The sequence below is a fragment of the Bos indicus x Bos taurus genome, chromosome 15 (assembly GCF_003369695.1).
Source record: "Bos indicus x Bos taurus breed Angus x Brahman F1 hybrid chromosome 15, Bos_hybrid_MaternalHap_v2.0, whole genome shotgun sequence".
NCBI lineage: Eukaryota > Metazoa > Chordata > Mammalia > Artiodactyla > Bovidae > Bos > Bos indicus x Bos taurus.
The window spans coordinates 42,473,618-42,495,524 of NC_040090.1; the positions used below are offsets into that span (position 1 = coordinate 42,473,618).

The window sequence follows — 21,907 nt, forward strand, 5'->3', positions numbered from 1 at the left end:
AAGATAAATAAGTGCTTAATGATGTGACAAAGGAGAAAAGAACCTGGGCTAAAAATACTCAATCTTTCTGCCTCAGATTAGGTCAGGTCCTATAGCCTGGAGTGCTGTTGCGTTTTCACAGAGAATAAAAACTTAGACTGGAAGAGTCAGTGTGGAGTGAAGTTTGACTGGGACATGGTTGAGTATGGCAAGAACTAATGTTAAGTCACTTATCTGACTATCTACTGTTAGAAGATTTATACACATACTCATTTCATCTTACTAACTCTTCAGAGAAGGCAAAATTAAAATTTTACAAATGAGATAATAGGTTCAGGAAGGCTCAGACTGAGCAAAGTTGAAAAGCTAGTTAGGGCATTTCCTGGTAGTCCAGTGGTTAGGACTCTGAGCTCTCACTGTTGTGGGCCTGGGTTCAACCCTGTTCAGAGAACTAAAATCCCGTATCATGTTCTACCTTGAAAGGGAACTCCTCTTCCTCAAAATGGGAGATAAGTTTGAATAATTAAGATTAAATAAACAATGGCTATCTGTAGCTATCTAGTAGCCTACTACAGGAATAACACAAAATACTACTACAGGAATAACAAAAAATATTTAACCCTGAGTTGCTGACCTGAAAATGTTTTTCATACTCCCTCCACCTCCCCTAGTATTCAGCTTGAATCAAAGCCCTGACATTCTCCAGTAACTTCTGCCTAATGGCCACACTAAATTCTAGGTAACTTAATAACTGAGGCAAGACCGCAGAGAGTAGTATCAAGACAAAAGAACAAACAAATACAGCTACCATATCCTATTCCATTTTTCACTGCTTCACTTTCACCAACGATTTAGCCTCTACTTTAGCAAGGTCTTCTACCAGATAATGGAGACACGGAGCTGGATAAGACCACATAACAGCTCAGTCCAGTAACACTGGGAATTATGAGAACACCAAGAGGTTCACAGTTGAGACATACACAAAAAATAGATAAAGAGAATGCAAATACCAAAGATAAATTAAATCAATGGGTTGAAAAGCAAATAGGAGTTTTCCAGGAATCAAGGAGAAGGAATGGTTTTTTGACACTTGAAAGCATGAAACAGTGATATGGTTAGGCAAGAAGGTCCCTGTGACTGGAGAGCTACAGGGTGGCATGGTTAGAAAGACTGGCAGTGATGAGATCCTAAAAAGAAATGTCATGCTAAGGAACTGTAACTTTATCCTGTGAATCAATATTTCCCACAGCCATCACCATGGAACCCTTTGAAATTACAATGTGAAAAAGAATCACCAACAGTAGTACATGTTTAAATTTGTGATTCTTTACCTTTCTTAAAATCTAAAAAGTATAAAAAATTTGAATAATTTTATTTAAAACCCCAAGATACCATCAGTGAAGTAAATCATCTTTTATTTTCATCTTATATTTGGCTATCCAGAGGCATGCATAACCCTCCAACTTTAATGAGAACAATGTTTTTGTGTCTTTTTATCACATATTCGCTTAATATTAGGTGTAATGTTGCTAAGTCGGATCCGCATATGAGGTGCAGCATCAAGTCTTTTCCTGTATTTTGTTTTTGTGGCAGCATAATACGAAAAGCCTGTCTCACACAGGTGCATTGTAGCAAAAGGAAGAAGTACACGAACTGCACGCCGTGCAACACTTGGGTACTCCTGAATTAGGCTACTCCAAAAATCATTTAGTGAAAGTTCACTGAAACTTTGTTTCACTTGAGAATCAGATGTTAAATCAATCAGGCTCTCATAGTCCCGTGCCACTAATGAGGCTGGCTTAACAGTTACTGTAAATGGATTTCTAACCCAAGCATGAATGTCATTTGTTACAGGAAAATATTTTAACAGAGTAGAACGCAAACCCCTTAGGTGCTGCACAATGGCACTGCAAATATTTTTATCAACTGTGGAATTAATTTCAGTCAAAAAGTCACTGAGTGTAGGGAAACAATCAAAGTTTTCTTCTTCGACGGATGAGGCCCAAAATTCCAATTTTCTTAACAAAGATGACATTTTATCAAATACTGTAAAAACTGTCACATTTTTTCCTTGCATTGACAGATTAACCTCATTTAATTTAGTAAAAATATCTGCAAGATATGCAAGTCTTAGCAGCCAAGATGAATTCGTTAAACAATCAGACAGTCGAAAAGCAGAATCCATGAAAACCAACAGTTCACGACGAAGCTCAAAAAGTCTCACAAGAACTTTACCTCGGGAAAGCCACCTTACCTCTGTATTTAGAAGAAGTGCTGTATGCTGGGCACCCATTTCTTCACATAAAATTTTTAGTAGTCTGGATTGATGTGGTCGAGCTTTAATATAATTGATGATTTGTACTGCCTGATCTAGCACATTTTTCAGAGACGTAGGCATTGTTTTAACTGCTAGTGCATGTCTATATAATAGGCAGTGACTACTGGTGCTTTCGGGAGCCACATATTTTATCAAGGTGACAGCCTCAGCAATTTTCCCATCCATTGCCCTAGAAGCGTCACTACAAACATCAACACATTTTTCCCATTCAATTTCATGTTTCTGCATAAAACTGTTGATGCAGTTGAAAATTTCTTCACCAGTGGCATTACTTTGCAAAGATTCACATAACAGTAGGTCTTCCTCAATAGACTTATTAAACCTATAACGAACAAACACAAGCAGCACAGCAAGTCCTGAAACATCAGCTGATTCATCTAGTTGCAGTGAAAACCCATCACAAATTTTCAGTCTACAAACAAGTTCCTCTTCAATGTCAGCAGCTAGATCCTTAATTCGACGAGCAACGGTACTGTTTGATAGTTGTACTGCATCTATTTTTTTACTATACTGTTCGTCAAACATCCGCATCACAACATCTTTTGCACAAGGCTTGATAAGCAATTCTCCAATAGTATGAGCCTCTCCACTCAGGGCTATATGGTAACTTACATTGTATGATGCTTCTGTAGCACTTTCATTATCTGTATTGACAATTTTAGGTGTTGGGGGTTTATTATTTTCAGGTGAATCAAGATGTTGCTTGAAAAAACTTATGTCTTTGTCTTTATATGCAGCATGTTTAGTTTCCAAATGTCTTCGAAGCTTACTAGGGGCCAAAGAGCTATTTGATAAAATTTTCTTACATAATACACACTGAGCATGAGGTGCATCTCTATTTCCAAAGTAAGTAAATCCAAAAGACAAATAACTTTCATCATATTTTCTTCTTTTTGGTTTTTTACTAAAAGTAGTTATTTTGTTGGAATTGGATATAAATTTGACCCTGGAAAGCTCACCTTCTGAATTTTTAGAAACTGAAGGCTGCAAATGCTCATCTTCACTTTGTAATATTCCAACCTTTTGATCATGTGATTCAGACACAATTTGATAACAAAAAGATTCTACTTCTTGTTTAAGACTTCCTTGTTTCAGTAACAGATCCATAGGCAATGAATTTGTGGTACAAAACATGGTTAATTTAGTATAAACATTGAGTATCACAAATGTGTTGACATTATAAGACAGGATACATAGAAAATGAGCAATCATCAAAGAGATGATATATAGCAACACATCAGTTAATTTGTAAATGCTGCCTATGCATCAATGCGCAGATGGAACATCACACGTTCGTGTATCAGGTGATCTCTCATTCGACTTCCTGGTGCTCTCGGGTATGGCACACCTTTTCTTAAAGGTAGATTATCACATAAAAATAAAAGCTATAGAAATGAGTTTAGTAGTCTTAAACTTATATTTTAAAATAAATTATAAAGAAAAAACTATTGTTAGCATTTATCTTTTTCTCACAATGCTCATTAACTTAGATAACATTAATACTCTATAAAACATAGTTTGGGAACCACTGGACCAAGAAATAATAAAGAGCTGATAAGTGTATTTTTAAGGAAGCGATCTTGAGGTCCCATGGCAGAGTTGGCCAATTTTCCCCATAAAGTACCACATGATAAATATTTTTTACTTGATGGGCCATGTGGTCTCTATTGCAACTACTCAACTCTGTAGTTGGAGAATGGCAGCAGCCATAGACAATACGTTAGAAGGGCACAGCTGTGTTCCAGTAAATCTCTATTTCCAAAAACAGGCAGCATGGGGCCATAATTTACCCACTGTATACCCTTTCACTGTATACAGTATCTTGGAATCTGAGCTTTCTGATGCCTACTGCCATTAGATACACTCATTGTTGACATTGTTACACGTCTTAATTCTTCTTTCAGGGCTCACAACTATTCTGACGAGCTACTTCAAAAACACACAAACAGCTCAAAGTTTTGCAAGACACAGAATTCTGTTATATCTAAATATTGTGTTAACACTGAAAAATAAACTATAACCCCAAAATTAGCTACTATTTCTTTGGACTTAAAATTACATAAATATTTATATTATCCCAAATTAGACTCATTCAAAGTAATACATATATTTTACTAAGTACTCAGCATCCTATTATTCTTTAGGTGAAGGCTTAACAAGGACCTAAAGAAAACATAAACTCTCATTTTAATAGGTTTATTCCTCATACAATACTTTTTAAAAAGCATCATAAAATGGAATGGTAATGCAAATTTTAGGACATCTAAAGAATACTAACTTTATAAAGCAAGGCGTTCAAATTTAGTGTCTATCTAAATGTAGTTACTTTTGATTTAAACTTTATGATTTGGCTACAGAGTAACCTTTGGATTCTTATATTAGATCCTGAATCAAAAGGGTTTTCCCATTAACAGCTAGAGGGTAAGATACCTGAAATGAGGAGCACTCTCTTCTGCAATCACTTTCCACCTTGGAAGCTTGAAATGCAGACTCTTCAAAAAAATAAAATTAAGGGAAAGGGTAGAAGGGGAGTAACCAAAAGCCTAGAATGAGAAAAGTTAAAATTAGACACTGTAAAAACAGAACTAACTACAAACCTCTAAGATGACCAATCTTTACAATTTATTTTAGAGCCAGGCAGTGCAAATGATTCTTCACTGAAATGCAGATCTTAGACTGAAATAGAAGATGTCTAACATAATAAAAGTGCTAATATTTTATCCTATTTAATACTCTGGTAATTTCATTGTTTTGAAATGCTTCCCCATCCATTGACTTCATAGAAAGACATAAAACTCTCAGAAACTAAACCTAACTTTTTCAAGTACAGCCACAACTTAATGTCTCTAAAACTAAGCATTTTAAGTAATCTAAAATGGAATTATACACGGAAAGGTTACAAGAACTATGCCTTGTTATAACAATTGAGCTCTTTTCTCAATAACCAAGATCCTTAAAGTTCCTAACATTCACTGAGTGATCATTGTTTACTATGTGCCAGTAACTGCTAAATCCCTCATAGATGAGCTCATTTAATCCTTAAAACGAACTTGAGAGTTAGGGACTATTATTAATAATCCTTTAAGGATGAACAAATGGGAGCTTAAGTCCCCTGCTAAGTTAACGCATCTGTGAAGAACTAAGAACAATACCCAGAAAGTTCGACTGCAGAGCCCACGTGCCTAGTCATTGCTTGTGTGTCCCCAAATACTCTTAATTTCACAAGCACTAAAAATCTGGGACCAGGAGTTGGATGGTGCACAGAGAAATGAATGATCTATACAATGGGTTATTACTGCCAGAAAGTCGAGGGTCTCAAACTGGCAGTAGAATGCCGTACACCTTCATTATTGGCAGCAAAAGAGCCGACTGTTCTATCACAGTCCTGAATGGGCCTTAGTTGCAGAGAGCTTCGTGGAGTCAATGGGTGACCTAAAAGTTTACAATCCCTCTCCCTTGCTTCTAGGGACAGACACAACGGAGTGGTGAGCTTTGTTTTCAGGAAGGAGGACCTAATCTCCACCTTTTCAGAGGTGCTCTCCTGAATCTCTCGAGGACAAAGAGCCTGGACTCCCTAAAGAGTAGAGTTTCTATTTGACTCCCTGAAAAGGAGCGGGGGAACCCTCATCTTTTGTCTCTTCTGGCTAAACTGACAGGTAACACCATCCAATCACCCCCTCCCTCGGATGGTTCCTGCTCTGAACAATACCCTTGGGGCAGAAGGGCTGGGGAGGAGTGCAGACTGTTCAAAAAGCTGAGGCAGGAAGTGGGCACGGACACCCCATCGAGTACCTAAGTGCTTTTTAAAACGGTCACTTCGAAGGGCTGCCCAGCCAGCTATATCCCTCGGCTCCTCCTTGTCACAGGTGCGCGCTGCCAGCCACAGCTGGGGCTGGCTTCCTGTGGGAATCCACCCTCGCCTACGGAACTCCTCTCGCGTCCCCGGGCTAACAACCACAGGAAACCGTCTCAGAACCCGACACTATCTTTCTCTCTCATCTCCATCAGCGATGAAGAGAATGGTCTCTGCTGCGGCTGGGCTGCAGAGCAGCGCCGCGGTCCCCAGCAGAGCCGGCGCCCGCCATTTTACAAAGCTCACGGCAGCGGCCATTTCAGAGCGCACCACTCAGCCGCCACGGCGGCTCTGGTCCTCACCTTCACCGAGGCCTGAACGGGGTCAAGAGCCAGTCGTCGCGGACTGGAAGGGGGAGGGGGTAGGGAGGAAGGGAGAAAATGAAAAACAAAACAGAGGGAGGAAGGATTCGGGGGGCCGGGCGATGCTCTCAGCTCAGGGGTATCGCCTATGCCACCTCCATAGACATCCGATTCGCGGCTGGCGCGGTCGCTTGTCTGAAGATAAATTTAGCACACTAGGGCACCCCCACTTAGTCTCCACAAGCGACTTTGCCGCCGCCCAATCAGCGCCAGAATTGCTCCCCGCCACCTATCCGCGCTGAGCAGTGGGGCGGGACCAAAGGAAAGGACCAAGGTCGGTTGAGGAGCGGGCCAGCAGCGGCAGCTGCTATCGCTCTGAATTAGGGCGTTCGCTTGAGGCTGAGCTAATACCCGACGAGAAGCGATAGTTTTCAAATTTCCCTGGGTTCGAGTAGCCCGGGCATTTGTTTACAATGCAGAGTCCTGGGTGCTGCGAGATAGCATTTGTGATCCTGTAGCGCTGGATTGACTTCGAGAAACCTGAGTGCCCTTATGCAGTAGGGCTCAGCCCCGGTGTTGATTTGAGTGCATTTGCAGAGCCTCGGCTGCTGGTCCTTTCACGCGCTCTTTGTTCCCGGAGCCGCACCCCAAGCCCAGGTTGCGCAACCGCCTTCTCTTTTCCTTGTTTTCCCACTGGAATCCGGGCAGAAAACGCCCTCTCTCTTCCCCGCCCCTCCCAGAAGCAGGCGAGTCGGGGGCCCCTAGTGGGCCGAGCTGAGAGCTGAGCGTCATGTCTCCGGGGCGCTGCTCTCTCCAGAGCTCCCTGGTGACCCCAGATGGGGTCGGGATCCACGTGTAGGAATATGTAGGGATAGCGGCGTCTCAGCAGTGTCAGTGGAAAAGAGTCCGCTTGCTGTGTCTTTGCACCCTCCGCTAGTGGCTGCATCCCCGAGGAACGCCCAGCGCTCTAGAACACTGATAGCTGCTGCTGCTGCTGCTGAGTCGCTTTAGTTGTGTCCGACTCTGTGCAACCCCATAGACGGCAGCCCACCAGGCTCCCCCGACCCTACTTCGGGTGTTTTAAGCTTAGTTCTCCTATCCCCCTCCCCTGTTTTTAAAAACAACACAGCAAAAGGCTTCGAGCCGTGTATTCAATTCCATTTTGTGTGAGATCCGTCGTGGAGACGTGCAGTCTGTTTTTCCAAATTGGCATCTTGAAATATGCACACTTCCTGGAAGGAATTTGTTGAAGTACGGGTAGCATTATACAGTGAGTCCAATTGTTTGCAATATTTTAGATTTTCAAGGCCCCATAGAAATAACCAAGTCAAGAAAGTTGAATCTTCTTTTCAGGCGCTGCGCCAATGATAGAAAATTCCTAACTTGTGGTCAAAAGCAAGGACAGCTTTTGTTTTTCCTAAATTTGCTCTTCTTGTACATATGAATAAATTTCTTCGGCATTGAAAGACATCTAGCCTCTTATTCAACAGAATCTTGGGGAGGACTGAACTAGATGATTTCCTGAGACTGATAATAGATGTCAACATTTGGTTCTTAATGTTTTACAGTCATGTCAACATCTTCAGAACTTTGCCCCATGGTAGACTATCCATAAGTCTTCATTGTTATTTTAAAATTATTCCTGTTAAATTGGTTTCATTTGAGCTTTTGAACCACCAAAGGGGAAATCACTTTGCTGAAGGGGTGAAATTTTACTTGAAGAGTGATCATATTGTAGTTGAAAAAATTGTCTAGCTCTTAACAATATTGGAAAAATATCCCACATTTTCATAAGTTTTCTATTTCAGAAGGGCCTTTTACGGATATGCTCCCAATTTGATCTTCACACATCTGGTTTACATTTTCATGGAATGAAATAATTCAAAACATTCAGCTGATAACAAATTCAACTGAAGTAAAGTCTAGAATTTAACCTTGGTCTTGAACAGTTCTGTGCAGACCTACAAGACCTTTTAGAACTAACACCCCAAAAAGATGTCCTTTTCGTTATAGGGGACTGGAATGCAAGAGTAGGAAGTCAAGAAACACCTGGAGTAACAGGCAAATTTGGCCTTGGAATATGGAATGAAGCAGGGCAAAGACTAATAGAGTTTTGCCAAGAAAATGCACTGGTCATAGCAAACACCCTCTTCCAACAACACAAGAGAAGACTCTACACATGGACATCACCAGGTGGTCAACACTGAAATCAGATTGATTATATTCGTTGCAGCCAAAGATGGAGAAGCTCTATACAGTCAACCAAAACAAGACCAGGAGCTGACTGTGGCTCAGAACATGAATTCCTTATTGCCAAATTCAGACTTAAATTGAAGAAAGTAGGGAAAACCACTAGACCATTCAGGTATGACCTAAATCAAATCCCTTATGATTATACAGTGGAAGTGAGAAATAGATTTAAGGGACTAGATCTGATAGAGTGCCTGATGAACTATGGATGTAGGTTCATGACATTGTACAGGAGACAGGGATCAAGACCATCCCCATGGAAAAGAAATGTAAAAAAGCAAAATGGCTGTCTGAGGAGGCCTTACAAATAGCTGTGAAAAGAAGAGAAGTGAAAAGCAAAGGAGAAAAGGAAAGATATAAGCATCTGAATGCAGAGTTCCAAAGAATAGCAAGGAGAGATAAGAAAGCCTTCCTCAGCAATCAATGCAAATAGAGGAAAACAACAGAATGGGAAAGACTAGAGATCTCTTCAAGAAAATTAGAGATCCCAAGGGAACATTTCATGCAAAGATGGGCACAATAAAGGACAGAAATGGTGTGGACCTAACAGAAGCAGAAGATATTAAGAAGAGGTGGCAAGAATACACAGAAGAACTGTACAAAAAAGATCTTCACGACCAAGATAATCACAATGTAGAGCCAGACATCTTGGAATGTGAAGTCAAGTGGGCCTTAGAAAGCATCACTACGTACAAAGCTAGTGGAGATAATGGAATTCCAGTGGAGCTATTTCAAACCGTGAAAGATGATGCTCTGAAAGTGCTGCACTAAATATGCCAGCAAATTTGGAAAACTCAGCAGTGGCCACAGGACTGGAAAAGGTCAGTTTTCATTCCAATCCCAAAGAAAGGCAATGCCAAAGAATGCTCAAACTACCGCACAATTGCACTCATCTCACACGCTAGTAAAGTAATGCTCAAAATTCTCCAAGCCAGACTTCAGCAATACATGAACTGTGAACTTCCAGATGTTCAAGCTGGTTTTAGAAAAGGCAGAGGAACCAGATATCAAATTGCCAACATGCACTGGATCATCGAAAAAGCAAGAGAGTTCCAGAAAAACATCTATTTCTGCTTTATTGACTTTGCCAAAGCCTTTGACTGTGTGGATCACAATAAACTGTGGAAAATTCTGAAAGAGATGGAAATACCAGACCACCTGACCTGCCTCTTGAGAAACGTACATGCAGATCAGGAAGCAACAGTTAGAACTGGACATGGAACAACAGACTGGTTCCAAACAGGAAAAGGAGTTCGTCAAGGCTGTATATTGTCACCCTGCTTATTTAACTTATATACAGAGTACCTCATTAGAAATGGCTGCGCTGGAAGAAGCACAAGCTGGAATCAAGATTGCCGGGAGAAATATCAATAACCTCAGATATGCAGATGACACCACCCTTATGGCAGAAAGTGAAGAGGAACTAAAAAGCCTCTTGATGAAGGTGAAAGAGGAGAGTGAAAAAGTTGGCTTAAAGCTCAACATTCAGAAAACGAAGATCATGGAATCTGGTCCCATCACTTCATGTGAAATAGATGGGGAAACAGTGGAAACAGTGTCAGACTTCATTTTTCTGGGCTCCAAAATCACTGCATATGGTGACCACAGCCATGAAATTAAAAGACGCTTACTCCTTGGAAGGAAAGTTATGACCAACCTAGATAGCATATTGAAAAGCCGAGACGTTACTTTGCCAACAAAGGTCCATCTAGTCAAGGCTGTGGTTTTTCTAGTGGTCATGTGTGGATGTGAGAGTTGGACTGTGAAGAAAGCTGAGCACTGAAGAATTGATGCTTTTGACCTATGGTGTTGGAGAAGACTCTTGAGAGTCCCTTGGACTGCAAGGAGATCCAACCAGTCCATTCTGAAGGAGATCAGCCCTGGGATTTCTTTGGAAGGAATGATGCTAAAGCTGAAACTCCAGTACTTTGGCCACCTCATGCGAAGAGTTGACTCATTGGAAAAGACTCTGATGCTGGGAGGGATTGGGGGCAGGAGGAGAAGGGGACGACAGAGGATGAGATGGCTGGATGGCATCACTGACTCGATGGACGTGAGTCTGAGTGAACTCTGGGAGCTGGTGATGGACAGGGAGGCCTGATGTGCTTCGATTCATGGGGTCGCAAAGAGTCAGACACGACTGAGTGACTGAACTGAACTGAAAATCTGCAGTTTGATCAGTAAGGAGCTTGAAACATACAAACTTTTTCTATAGTTGCTTAGTCAATAGATTATTATAGAATGTTGGTTTTGAGACATAAAATATACAGGCAGTGTGAAACTCTGACCAATAGTGGTAATGGGTAGCATTTACTGAATACACAGTATGGGCAGGGGCTGTTCTATCTACACACTTTCTAAAGTATTATTAGCTCATTTACTATTTACAACCCTATCAGATGTTGTTTAGTCACTAAATCATGCCCGACTCTTTGTGACCCCAGGAACTGCAGCATATCAGGCTTCCCTGTCCTTCACTGTCTCATGGAGCTTGCTCAAACTCATGTCCATTGAGTCAGCGATGCCACCCAGTCATCTCATCCTCTGTTGCCCCCTTCTCCTCCTGCCCTCAGTCTTTCCCAGCATCAGGATCTTTTCCAATCAGTCAGTTCTTCAGATCAGTTGGTCAAAGGATTGGAGTTTTAGCTTCAGCACCAGTCCTTCCAGTGAATATTCAGGGTTGGTTTCCTTTAGGATGGAATGGTTTGATCTTCTTGCAGTCCACGGGACTCCCAAGAGTCTTCTCCAGCACCACAGTTGGAGAGCACATCAATTCTTTGGCACTTAATCTTCTTTATGGTCCAACTCTCACAACTGTACATGACTATGGGAAAAACTATAGCTTTGACTATATGGACTTTTGTTGAGAAAGTGATGTCTCTGCTTTTTAATATGCTGTCTAGGTTTGTCATAGCTTTTTCTTCCAAGGGGCAAGTGTGTTTTAATTTCATGGCTGCAGTCACTGTCCACAGTGATTTTGGAGCCCAGGAAAAGAAAATATGTCACTGTTTCCACTTTTTCCCCTTCTATTTGCCATGAAGTGGTGGGACCAGATGCCGTGATCTTAGTTTTTGAATGTTGTGTTTTAAGCCAGTTTTTTCACTCTCTTCTTTCACCTTCATCAAGAGGCTCTTTAGTTCCTCTTCCCTTTCTGCCATTAGAGTGGTATCATCTGGATATCTGAGATTGTTGATATTTCTCCCAGCAATCTTGATGCTAGCTTTTGATTCATCCAGCCCTCCATTTCACATGGTGTACTCTGCATATAAGTTAAATAAGCAGGGTGACAATGTATGTACTTGACATACTCCTTTCCTAATTTTGAACCAGTCTGTTGTTCCATGTCCGGTTCTAACTGTTGCTTCTTGCTGTGTACTGGTTTCTCAGGAGACAGAGAATGTGGTCTGGTATTCCCATCTCTTTTAGAATTTTCTACAGTTTGTTGTGATCCACAGAGTCAAAGGCTTTAGCATAGTCAGAGAAGCAGAAGTAATTTTTCTGGAATTCCCTTGCTTTCTCTATGATCCCACAGATCTAAGTCCAGTTTGTACATCTGGAAGTTCTCAGTTCATGTACTGCTGAAGCTAGCCTGAAGCATTTTGAACATTACCTTGCAAGTATGTGAAGTGCAATTGTATGGTAGTTTGAGCATTACTCGGCATTGCCCTTCTTTGGGATTGGAATGAAAACTGACCTTTTCCAGTATTGTGGCCATTGCTGAGTTTTCCAAATTTGCTGACCTATTGAGTTCAGCACTTTAACAGCATCATCTTTTAGGATTTTAAATAGCTCATCTGGAATTCCATCATCACTAGCTTTGTTTGTTGTAATGCTTCCTAATGCCCTCTTGACCTCACACTCCAGGATGTCTGGCTCTAGGTGAGTGATCATGCCATTGTGGTTATCCAAATCATTAAGACTTTTTTATACAGTTTTCCTGTGTGTTCTTGCCTCCTCTTCTTAATCTCTTCTGCTTCTTTAGGTTCTTGCTGTTTTTGTCCTTTATTTTGCCTATCAGATGACAAACCCTATTTTACAGATAAGGAAATTGAGCATGGATTGGTAAATAAATTGCCCAAGTTCCCACAGCCAATTGGCATCTGAGTGGCATATTTCCATGTCTGCCACAATGTGTCACCAAGATTAGGTGCAATGAGGTTGTGGAAACTATAAGCTGTGTGTGTCTAACTGGGGTATGCTCATGCATATTAATATCAAGCAGTAAATTATTTCAAATAAGATTTAAATCAGTCCTGAATATTCATTGGAAGGACTGATGTTGAAGCTGAACTCCAGTACTTTGGCCACCTGATGCGAAGAGCTGACTCATTTGAAAAGACCCTGTGCTGGGAAAGATTGAAGGTGGGAGGAGAAGGGGGCGACAGAGGATGAGATGGTTGGATGGCATCACTGACTCAACTCATCATGGACATGAGTTTGAGTAAACTCCGGGAGTTGGTGATGGACAGGGAGGCCTGGCTTGCTGCAGTCCATGGGGTCACAAAGAGTCGGACATGACTGAGCGACTGAACTGAACTGAATATATTGGGTAAGCAGGTAGAGCTTCACCATTGAAAAGGAACTCGGTTAGTTACTTGGAGCTCAAAGAAAATCATCTTGGGAAGTAGTAACAGGAATTTTGACTGATATACCAGATTTGAAGTCTTAGGTGCTGGAAGAGGTCTGAGATAGCAATTCTGTTCATGTTGGTTGTGTGAGTCAGTTTGCACTGCAGTTCGGTTTGCTGAAAGCAGATGATGAGACAGGGACGTCTGGAGTCAGCATTGTAGGATGGATTGTCCCACTCTGCCCTTTGTACTTCTTCCTCCCTCAGATAGTATATGGCAGCCATGGGCAGGGCAGGAGCCAAAGCTGAGGCAGACCCTGAATGTGCTGACAGCTGAAGGCCATCTGCTTATCATACCTTTGGCTCCTGAGCAGGGAGGCAAGTCCTTTCTTGAAGAAGGATCTGAGTGGCACATCTCCATGCTCGCCACAACATATCACCTTTGATATACAAGTGGTAAATTAATACAATTTTCATTAATTTCTGTAAAAGTTAATAATAACTGTGGTGTTGTGTGCTTTGCGAACTTTTGAGATTTTTTGGGGGGGAGGTTCAGGGTTTAGGGGGTTGGGGGAGGGGAAATTGGATGAAGGCAGTCAAAAGGTACAAATTTCCAGTTATAAGATAGTATAAAGGATGCAATGTACAATAAGATAAGTGTAATTAACACTGCTGAATGTTGTACATGAAAGTTAGAGTAAATCCTGAGTTCTCATCACAAGATACACTTTTTCTTTAACTTTGTATATGTATGAGATGATGGAGGCTCACTAGTGAAAACCACTTTGTGATGTATGTAAATCAAATCCTAATGTTGTACATTTTAAACCTGTATCATGTGGTATGTCAATTATATTTCAATAAAACTGGAAGAAAAAAGATATATGGAATTTTTCAGAGAATTTTGTGACCACAAGTGGGAGATTTATTTATTTATTTAAAATTAGATTTATTTATTTTTATTGTGTTGCATCTTCATTGCTCTCCATGGGTTTTTTTTTTTCTAGTTGCAAAGAATGGGGGCTACTCTCTAGTTGCAGTGTGTGGGCTTCTTAATGTGGTGGCTTCTCTTGCTGCAGAGCACACACAGGTTCTAGGTGCATGAGTTTCAGTAGCTGTGACACATGGGCTTAGTTGCTGTGTGGCATGTGGAATCTTCCTGGACCAGGGATCAAACTTGTGTCCCCTGCATCGGTAGGTGGTTTCTTATCCACTGTACCACCAGGGAAGTCTGAGATTGATTTATTGCTATTAGATTTACAAGAGTTATGTAAGTGCTTATAAAATTTGACTGGCTAGATGCTAGATGTATTACATTTGTAATTGTAGTTTAAAATATCCAGGAAAATTTAATTATTTAAATTTTAATTAAATATTCAAGAAGTATTCAGTACATTAAGCTTGTGAATTAATTAAACCATAGAGTGTAAGTGAAAGTTATTGTCCATATTTCTGTGCAAAGATTATGAGATTTATAAATAGACTAGCAAGATTTATAAATTAAACTTTTTAAAGGCTTAAGAAATATGTTTATAATTTTAATTTTTGCTTATTAATAAACTAGTTATGTCAATTATCGGTTTTTACTGTAGCTTTTATTCATTCCCAGGACTTTGCCCATTCCCTCTATGTTAAATGATTCTCAAAACTGTAACATGAGTCCTGACTTCCCACTTGAACTTCAGTTCTAGATTTTCAATTCTGTAGACTTTCTCTTTGAATGCATAACAACAGCTCAGATGCAGTATGTCCAGAACTGTACTAAATCTCTCCTAAAGAGATTTAGGAGAGCTTTCTTAAAGATTTAGGAGTGCTTTCTTAAAGACTTCATTTTTGTTAAAGATTTTATTGTAATATCCCAAACTAGCAAGCTTTTGGAGTCAGTAGCCACTGTTGACTCATTTTCATATTCCACACGTACAGGCATTCGATTATTTTTTTCTTCTAATATTTCTTAGAATCATCCGTATCCCTTCATCAGTATTGCAAGTTCTCCAGACAAGGCTCAAGAAATGTTCCTTCTCAATTATCACCAAGGTCTTTCTAGCTTCCAATTTTTTCCCAGTTAATTGATTTTGCATACCGAGCTTTCATATTTTAGAATCTTGAAGTAACTCACTAGTTCTTCTATGTCATGGCTTAGAATCATAAAACTTTAGAGCTGAAGAAAATCTTTAGAAAACAATACAGTCTTCACTCAGTACCTGAAGGAGATTGGTTCCAGGACTCCTAAGCCTGGATACCAAAAATTTGTGGATGCTCAAGTATTTTTTCTAAAATGTCATAGTATTTGTATATAATTTACACACATCCCCCTGTACATTTTAAATTATCTCTAGATTACTTGCAACACCTAATACAATGTAAATGCATGTAAATATTATAAATACAATGTAAATGTTAATGTAAATAATTGCTGATACTTGGCAAATTCAAGTTTGGCATTTTGGAGCTTTCTGGAATTTTTTTCCTGAATATTTTTGATCCAAAGTTGGTTGAATCCTCGGATATGGAACCTGGAGATACATAAAGCTAAACGTACAATGTAATCCCCCTTTTCCCCAGCCTTATGGAAAGGAAGACTGACTCCTAGAGTTATCGAGTGACTTTGATGTCAGTACTGGTTACAAGGCTGAAATAGATCTCAAGGTATATGGGGCATGGTTTAGGATTTTTTGGAAAATTAATTAATTAATATGTCTTGCTGTGCTGGGTCTTCATTGCTGCTTGCAGGCTTTCTCTGGTTGTGGTAAGCAGGGGGACTACTCTTCGTTGTGGTGCACACGTTTTAGAGCTCGTGGGCTTCCGGAGTTGTAGCATAGGCTCTAGAGTGTAGGCTCTGTAGTTGTGGCTCTCGGGCTTAGTTGTAGTTGCTCTGAGGAATGTGGGATCTTCCCAGACCAAAGACTGAACCCATGTCCCTTGCATTGTTAGACAGATTCTTATCCACTGTACCACTAGGGAAGTCCAGGATTTTTTTTTTTTTTTAATCTCCCATTGTACTGGAACATTTAACTGTTCATTTGGCAGACATGCTATAAATATTTTTTTGATATATAAATTAAACCATTTTTGACTCTTTGTTAATAAATTCTTTTTCTGTTGCAAATGATAGAAATCCACTCCATAAGCAAAAAAGTTAATATCTTGACTCACTGAGAAGTCCATCAGTATGTGTATGTGTGGGTTCAATAACAAATGATGTCAGGGCTCTGTTTGACTCTCTGTCATGATAGGCCCTCTCTACATGGCAGGATAATGGCTTCTGTACTGTGCTTAGTCGCTCAGTCGTGTCTGACTCTTTGTGACCCCATGGATTGTAGCCCCCCCAGTCTCTTCTGTCCATGGGGATTCTCTAGGCAAGAATAGTGGAGTGGGTTGCCACGCCCTCCTTCAGGGGATGGGATCTTCCCAACCCAGGGATTTCACATTGCAGGCGAATTCTTTACCGTCTGAGCCACCAGGGAATAATGGCTTCTGGCATTCCCAAACTCATGGAGGAAGAGGGCATCTTCCCCAGTAACCCTGGGGAAGGGTTCCCAGAAAGGCCTTTCATTCACTTTTGGGTTATGCCTGTGAACCAAATACACTGTCCAAGGAAGGAGTACTCAGTATGGTCAACTTGGGACACATTTGTTTGGGGGATACAAGTTTATTCTGATTCACCAACAGAATCTCATGGAAAGGGTGAGGGACCATTCCTAAAAGGAAGGGATTCTGGAAAAGTGGAATATATCCACCAAATTTACTCTCCTTGCTCCCCATATCTGATCAGCTGCCATGAAGTCCTCTACTATATATCTCTTTGTCCAGCTTTTTCTCTCCAATTCCACTGCCATTGATTTAATCCAGGATCCTATTAGTAATCTCCCAGTCAATCTCCTGGCTACTACCAATCTCTCTATCAAATTTATCCTGTGCACAAAGAAGCACTCTACACACTGAAGTCATTCCCTTATTCAAAGCTATCCCCATCGTCAGAGTGATTAACTCCTTGGCTTGGCATTCAAGGTTCTCGCTAAATTAGTTTTGTTTTTTAAATTTTTTTCAACTTGATGGCAGTGGAGGTGCTAGGTGGGAAGGGAGGTAAGGAAGGACTGATGGTCTGGAGTTCTCTCTCTTCAGCTGGTGGTCATGTGAACACATGTTGTTGTGTTGTGGTGTGTTGTTGTTGTGATGTGGTCATGTGAGTTGTTCTGGCTTAAATGCCCAAGTTTGGGGTATTCATTTTGCTGTTGACTGAAATGCCAGGGGATAGAGTTATTATTTATGGCACGTGCATGCTAAATCACTTCAGTCATGTCTGACTCTTTGCGACCCTATAGACCATAGCCTGCCAGGCTGCTCTGTCCATGGAATTCTCCAGGCAAGAATACTGGAGTTGCCATTTCCTTCTCCTTGTTTATAGTATTTTTAAAAATTATTTATTTATTTGGCTGTGTCAGGTCTTAGTTGAGCATGCAGGATCCTTAGTTGTGGCATATGGGATCTAGTTTCTTGACCAGGGATTGAACCTGGGTCCCCTCATTGAGAGTGTGGAGTCTTAGCCACTGGACCACCAGGGAAGTCCCTGGTATTTTTGATATTAATTTTTATCCTGGTAATACAAGCAAAAGGTTCAAAAATTCAAGTAGCACTAAAAGAATTATAAACATTAACAACAAAAGAAATTCCTTTGCCCCTCCTTCTGTGCAACCACTTGAAACATTTTGTTCCATTCTTTTTGGTATTTACCTCCATATTTCTCAATGAATATGTGTATAATGCTATTTGCTTACGCATGACCCATTATCATTCTGACTCCAAATCTACTTAACCTTAACATCTATAAAGCCCTTCAGTTCATTGGCCCAGTCCTTCAATGTCCTAGTTCCAAAATCCTGAGAAAGGAACCCAGTCCCAAATTATGTTTTCACCCACCACTGAGCAACCTTGGGGTGGGCTGTTCTTGAGTCTCTACTTGGAACTATGTCAGGAGTGGAGTGTGGTGTGTGAGTGGTCTGGGCTGGCTCTAATAACTCAGGGTCTGACTGTAACTGAGGTCACAGATCGATACACTCAGCTTAATTACAACTCTTTGCTAGCAAATCTTATCGCTTTAGGCTGCAAATCTAGAGACTACGTTTCCCAGACATCCTTACAGCTTGGATTAATGAAACATCGTTTCTATAAAATAGATGTAACTTAGCCGGTTAAAAGTGAATATTCTAAGGTGGAGGCTGCCACTTTTGTTGTTTCTACTGGCACATTGTTGCATTTCCTGGGACAGTTCCTGTGGAGGTACCAGCACTCAGCCCCTGAATTTCATGGGTGATAAGAGACAGAGAGCAGGGCATCCATTCTGCTTTGGCATTGGATTGGCATCCAATCCAATCTGATTCAGATTGTTCGAGTCAGCAGCTGCAGTGATGGCTTCCTTACTCCCCAGCTTAGTAAGTGTGAAAGGAGAATGGTGCCCAGAATAACCCAGTTCTGTAATACTGTTCTGGATGTCATGCCTGGAAGTGCAGCCTCAACTCTGTTCTCCTAGCCCTTTTAGTGATTTAATGAATCCCCAATTCCTCCTATTAATAGTCAATCCCTTTCTGTTTAAATTAGCTAGAGTGAAACCTGTCATTTACAATTGAATTCTAATGCACCTTTCAAAAGTGTTCTTTAAATATTTGTTCAAAAATTATTTGATGGGGACAACAAGAAACAATTTTCAATCAGTTAAAGTTATAGACAGGTCTCTAAGCAGTGTCAGTAGTTTGAAACAATTTGGCAATATATTTTACCATAAAAATAATTCTATTATCTTTTCACTTTTCTTTTGTAATTTTTCTGAACCAGGTACGTTCTTTGAAGCTGTATCAAAAGGTTCGAAATTTGTATTTTAAAATTGATCACTGGTTTCTGGCCAACAGCACTCACTATCCATGAATTCTGGTTTCAGATTTGATCTGCCTGGTGAATTTCATCTAATTGCTCCTGACTAAATACAAGATACAGAAACATATGATAGATTTAGCTAGAGTTGGGGAGCGCTGGGAGGCAGAGTGAATACAGGTCTTGGAGGAAGACTTGTTTCAAGCTGCACCTCCACTTTCTGCTACTTGTGCCGTCTTGTTCAGTTCAGTTCAGTTCAGTCACTCAGTCGTGTCCAACTCTTAGTGACCTCATGAACCGCAGCACGCCAGGCCTCCCTGTCCATCACCAACTCCCAGAGTCCACCCAAACCCTTGTCCATTGAGTCAGCGATGCCATCCAACAATTTCATCCTCTGTCGTCCCCTTCTCCTCCTGCCCTCAATCTTTCCCAGCATCAGGGTCTTTTCAAATGAGTCAGCTCTTCGCATCAGGTGGCCAAAGTACTGGAGTTTCAGCTTCAACATCAGTCCTTCCAATGAACACCCAGGACTGATTTCCTTCAGAATGGACTGGTTGGATCTCCTTGCAGTCCAAGGGACTCTCAAGAGTCTTCTCTAACACCACAGGTCAAAAGCATCAATTCTTCGGTGCTCAGCTTTCTTTATAGTCCAACTCCGACATCCGTACATGACCACAGGAAAAACCATAGCCTTGACTAGACAGACCTTAGTTGACAAAGTGATGTCTCTGCTTTTTAATATGCTTTCTAGGTTGGTCATAACTTTCCTTCCAAGGAGTAAGCGTCTTTTAATTTCATGGCTGCAATCACCATCTGCAGTGATTTTGGAGGCCAGAAAAATAAAATCTGTCACTGTTTCCACTGTTTCCCCATCTATTTCCCACGAAGTGATGGGACCAGATGCCATGATCTTCGTTTTCCGAATGTTGAGCTTTAACCTAACTTTTTCACTCTCCTCCTTCACTTTCATCAAGAGGCTCTTTAGTTCTTTGATTTCTGCCCTAAGGGTGATGTCATCTGCATATCTGAGGTTATTGATATTTCTCCCGGCAATCTTGATTCCAGCTTATGCTTCCTCCTGCCCAGCGTTTCTCATGATGTACTCTGCATATAAGTTAAATAAGCAGGGTGACAATATACAGCCTTGACGTACTCCTTTTCCTATTTGGAACCAGTCCATTGTTCCATATCCGGTTCTAACTGTTGCCTCCTGACCTGCATATCGCTTTCTCAAGAGGCAGGTATTCCCATCTGCTTGGTGTTCCCATTTCTTTCAGAATTTTCCAGTTTATTGTGATCCACACAGTCAAAGGCTTTGGTATAGTCAATAAAGCAGAAATAGATGTTTTTCTGGAACTCTCTTGCTTTTTCCATGATCCAGAGGATGTTGGCAATTGGATCTCTGGTTCCTCTGCCTTTTCTAAAACCAGCTTGAACATCTGGAAGTTCACGGTTCACGTATTGCTGAAGGTGGCTTGGAGAATTTTGAGCATTACTTTACTAGCATGTGAGATGAGTGCAGTTGTGCGGTAGTTTGAGCATTCTTGGGTACATCTTAATTTCCCTACCTGAAAATAGGTTTAAAAACAGCAACATACAATAATTTCTGGGTTTAAATGCAATCATACATGTAAAATACTTGGTATAGGGCCTAGTTATGTAATAAACATCCAATAAATGTCACAATAACACTATTTTTTTAGTTTTAACTTCCCTGTATTGTATTTCAAGCAAGAGCAAATTTATATTCCTCTGCCTGTTTATGAATTTCCCTGTAGAAGCCTTAACTGTTTCTATCATTACTAATTATTCCAGTGACATTTCAGTTTCCCTTACAGATTAATAATTTGGGTAACTGCCCAACTCTTCACCGTTTAATCCAGCTCTGGCTGTGGTTAAGGAAGGATCACGTTCCTGAAGGAGGCAGTTCAATCAGAAAAGGACCACAGCAGGTATTGCTGTGAGGATAGGTCACTTTTTGTCACTTTAAATCATGACACACTTCACAAGTAAAGGCTGCACATTCCTTTTCTAGACACTGCAGTTGAGACCTGGTCTAGAAGAAATAAATGATTGAGCCCCAAAGTGTGGCATATCAGATATTGTCTTGTATTTGGGGTGGAGGGGCAGGTAGTATTCTTGTATCAAGAACTCAATTTAAAAAAACTAAGGTTTTATACATTAAGAGTAATTTATCTGTAACTTCATACCTTACAGAGCACCTTCACAATCTCTCTTATTCCAACTTTGAGACAATCCATATAGTTAAGCAAGGAGGTGTTCTCATTCATACTTTACAAATGAGGAGTCAGAGGTTTCCAGAAGCTGATGGAGTCATGCATAGTCACACATATGTTTTTTGGCAGAGGCAGTGCTTGGAGCAATTTTCCTGATTCAAATCAATGTCTTTCATGCTTCTTCTCCTTCAGAAAGTTTTCTGAATTAGGATAATGCACTTGTAGAGTGCTCCTGCTAAGTTATTGATTTTTGGCTAAAGAATATGATCTGAACTGTCATTTGAAGGAGCATTATGTTCTAGGGTTGTCCTCTTATTGAAGGTGAAAACTAATCTTACTCTCTTACTTTCTTTGGAAGGTCAATGTTAAACTTTTAAAAGATATCCCTTTAAAAAGAATGCCAGAGTGGGCATTTTTTAAAAGCCAAAGTGAAGGTTTGCAAGTAATTTAAACACTCAATTACTTGGGGAGAGACTAAAATGCCAGGGGCTGGGGTGATTTATGGTGCTGTGC

General features: G+C 40.6%; 1 protein-coding gene across 3 annotated transcripts; it reads right to left on the bottom strand.

Annotated features, from left to right (window-relative positions):
- Positions 1 to 1,376: 1,376 nt before the first annotated feature.
- On the bottom strand, positions 1,377 to 7,120 carry ZBED5 (zinc finger BED-type containing 5). Of its 3 annotated transcripts, none has more exons than XM_027563282.1 (3): positions 6,473 to 7,120; positions 4,748 to 4,860; positions 1,377 to 3,665 (listed from the first exon to the last, which is right to left on the bottom strand). In XM_027563282.1, exon 3 carries the CDS (start codon positions 3,527 to 3,529, stop codon positions 1,445 to 1,447), a length of 2,085 nt encoding a protein of 694 aa, XP_027419083.1. In that variant the 5' UTR covers positions 3,530 to 3,665; positions 4,748 to 4,860; positions 6,473 to 7,120; the 3' UTR covers positions 1,377 to 1,444. The 3 variants fall into 3 exon arrangements, with proteins under 3 accessions (XP_027419083.1, XP_027419081.1, XP_027419080.1); XM_027563280.1 differs by having other exon boundaries at positions 1,377 to 3,702; XM_027563279.1 differs by having other exon boundaries at positions 1,377 to 3,670; positions 6,473 to 7,117.
- Positions 7,121 to 21,907: the final 14,787 nt, after the last annotated feature.

Excerpts from the sequence above, each read along its gene's own strand:
- ZBED5 (XM_027563282.1), bottom strand. The coding sequence starts at position 3,529 with ATGATTGCTCATTTTCTATGTATCCTGTCTTATAATGTCAACACATTT.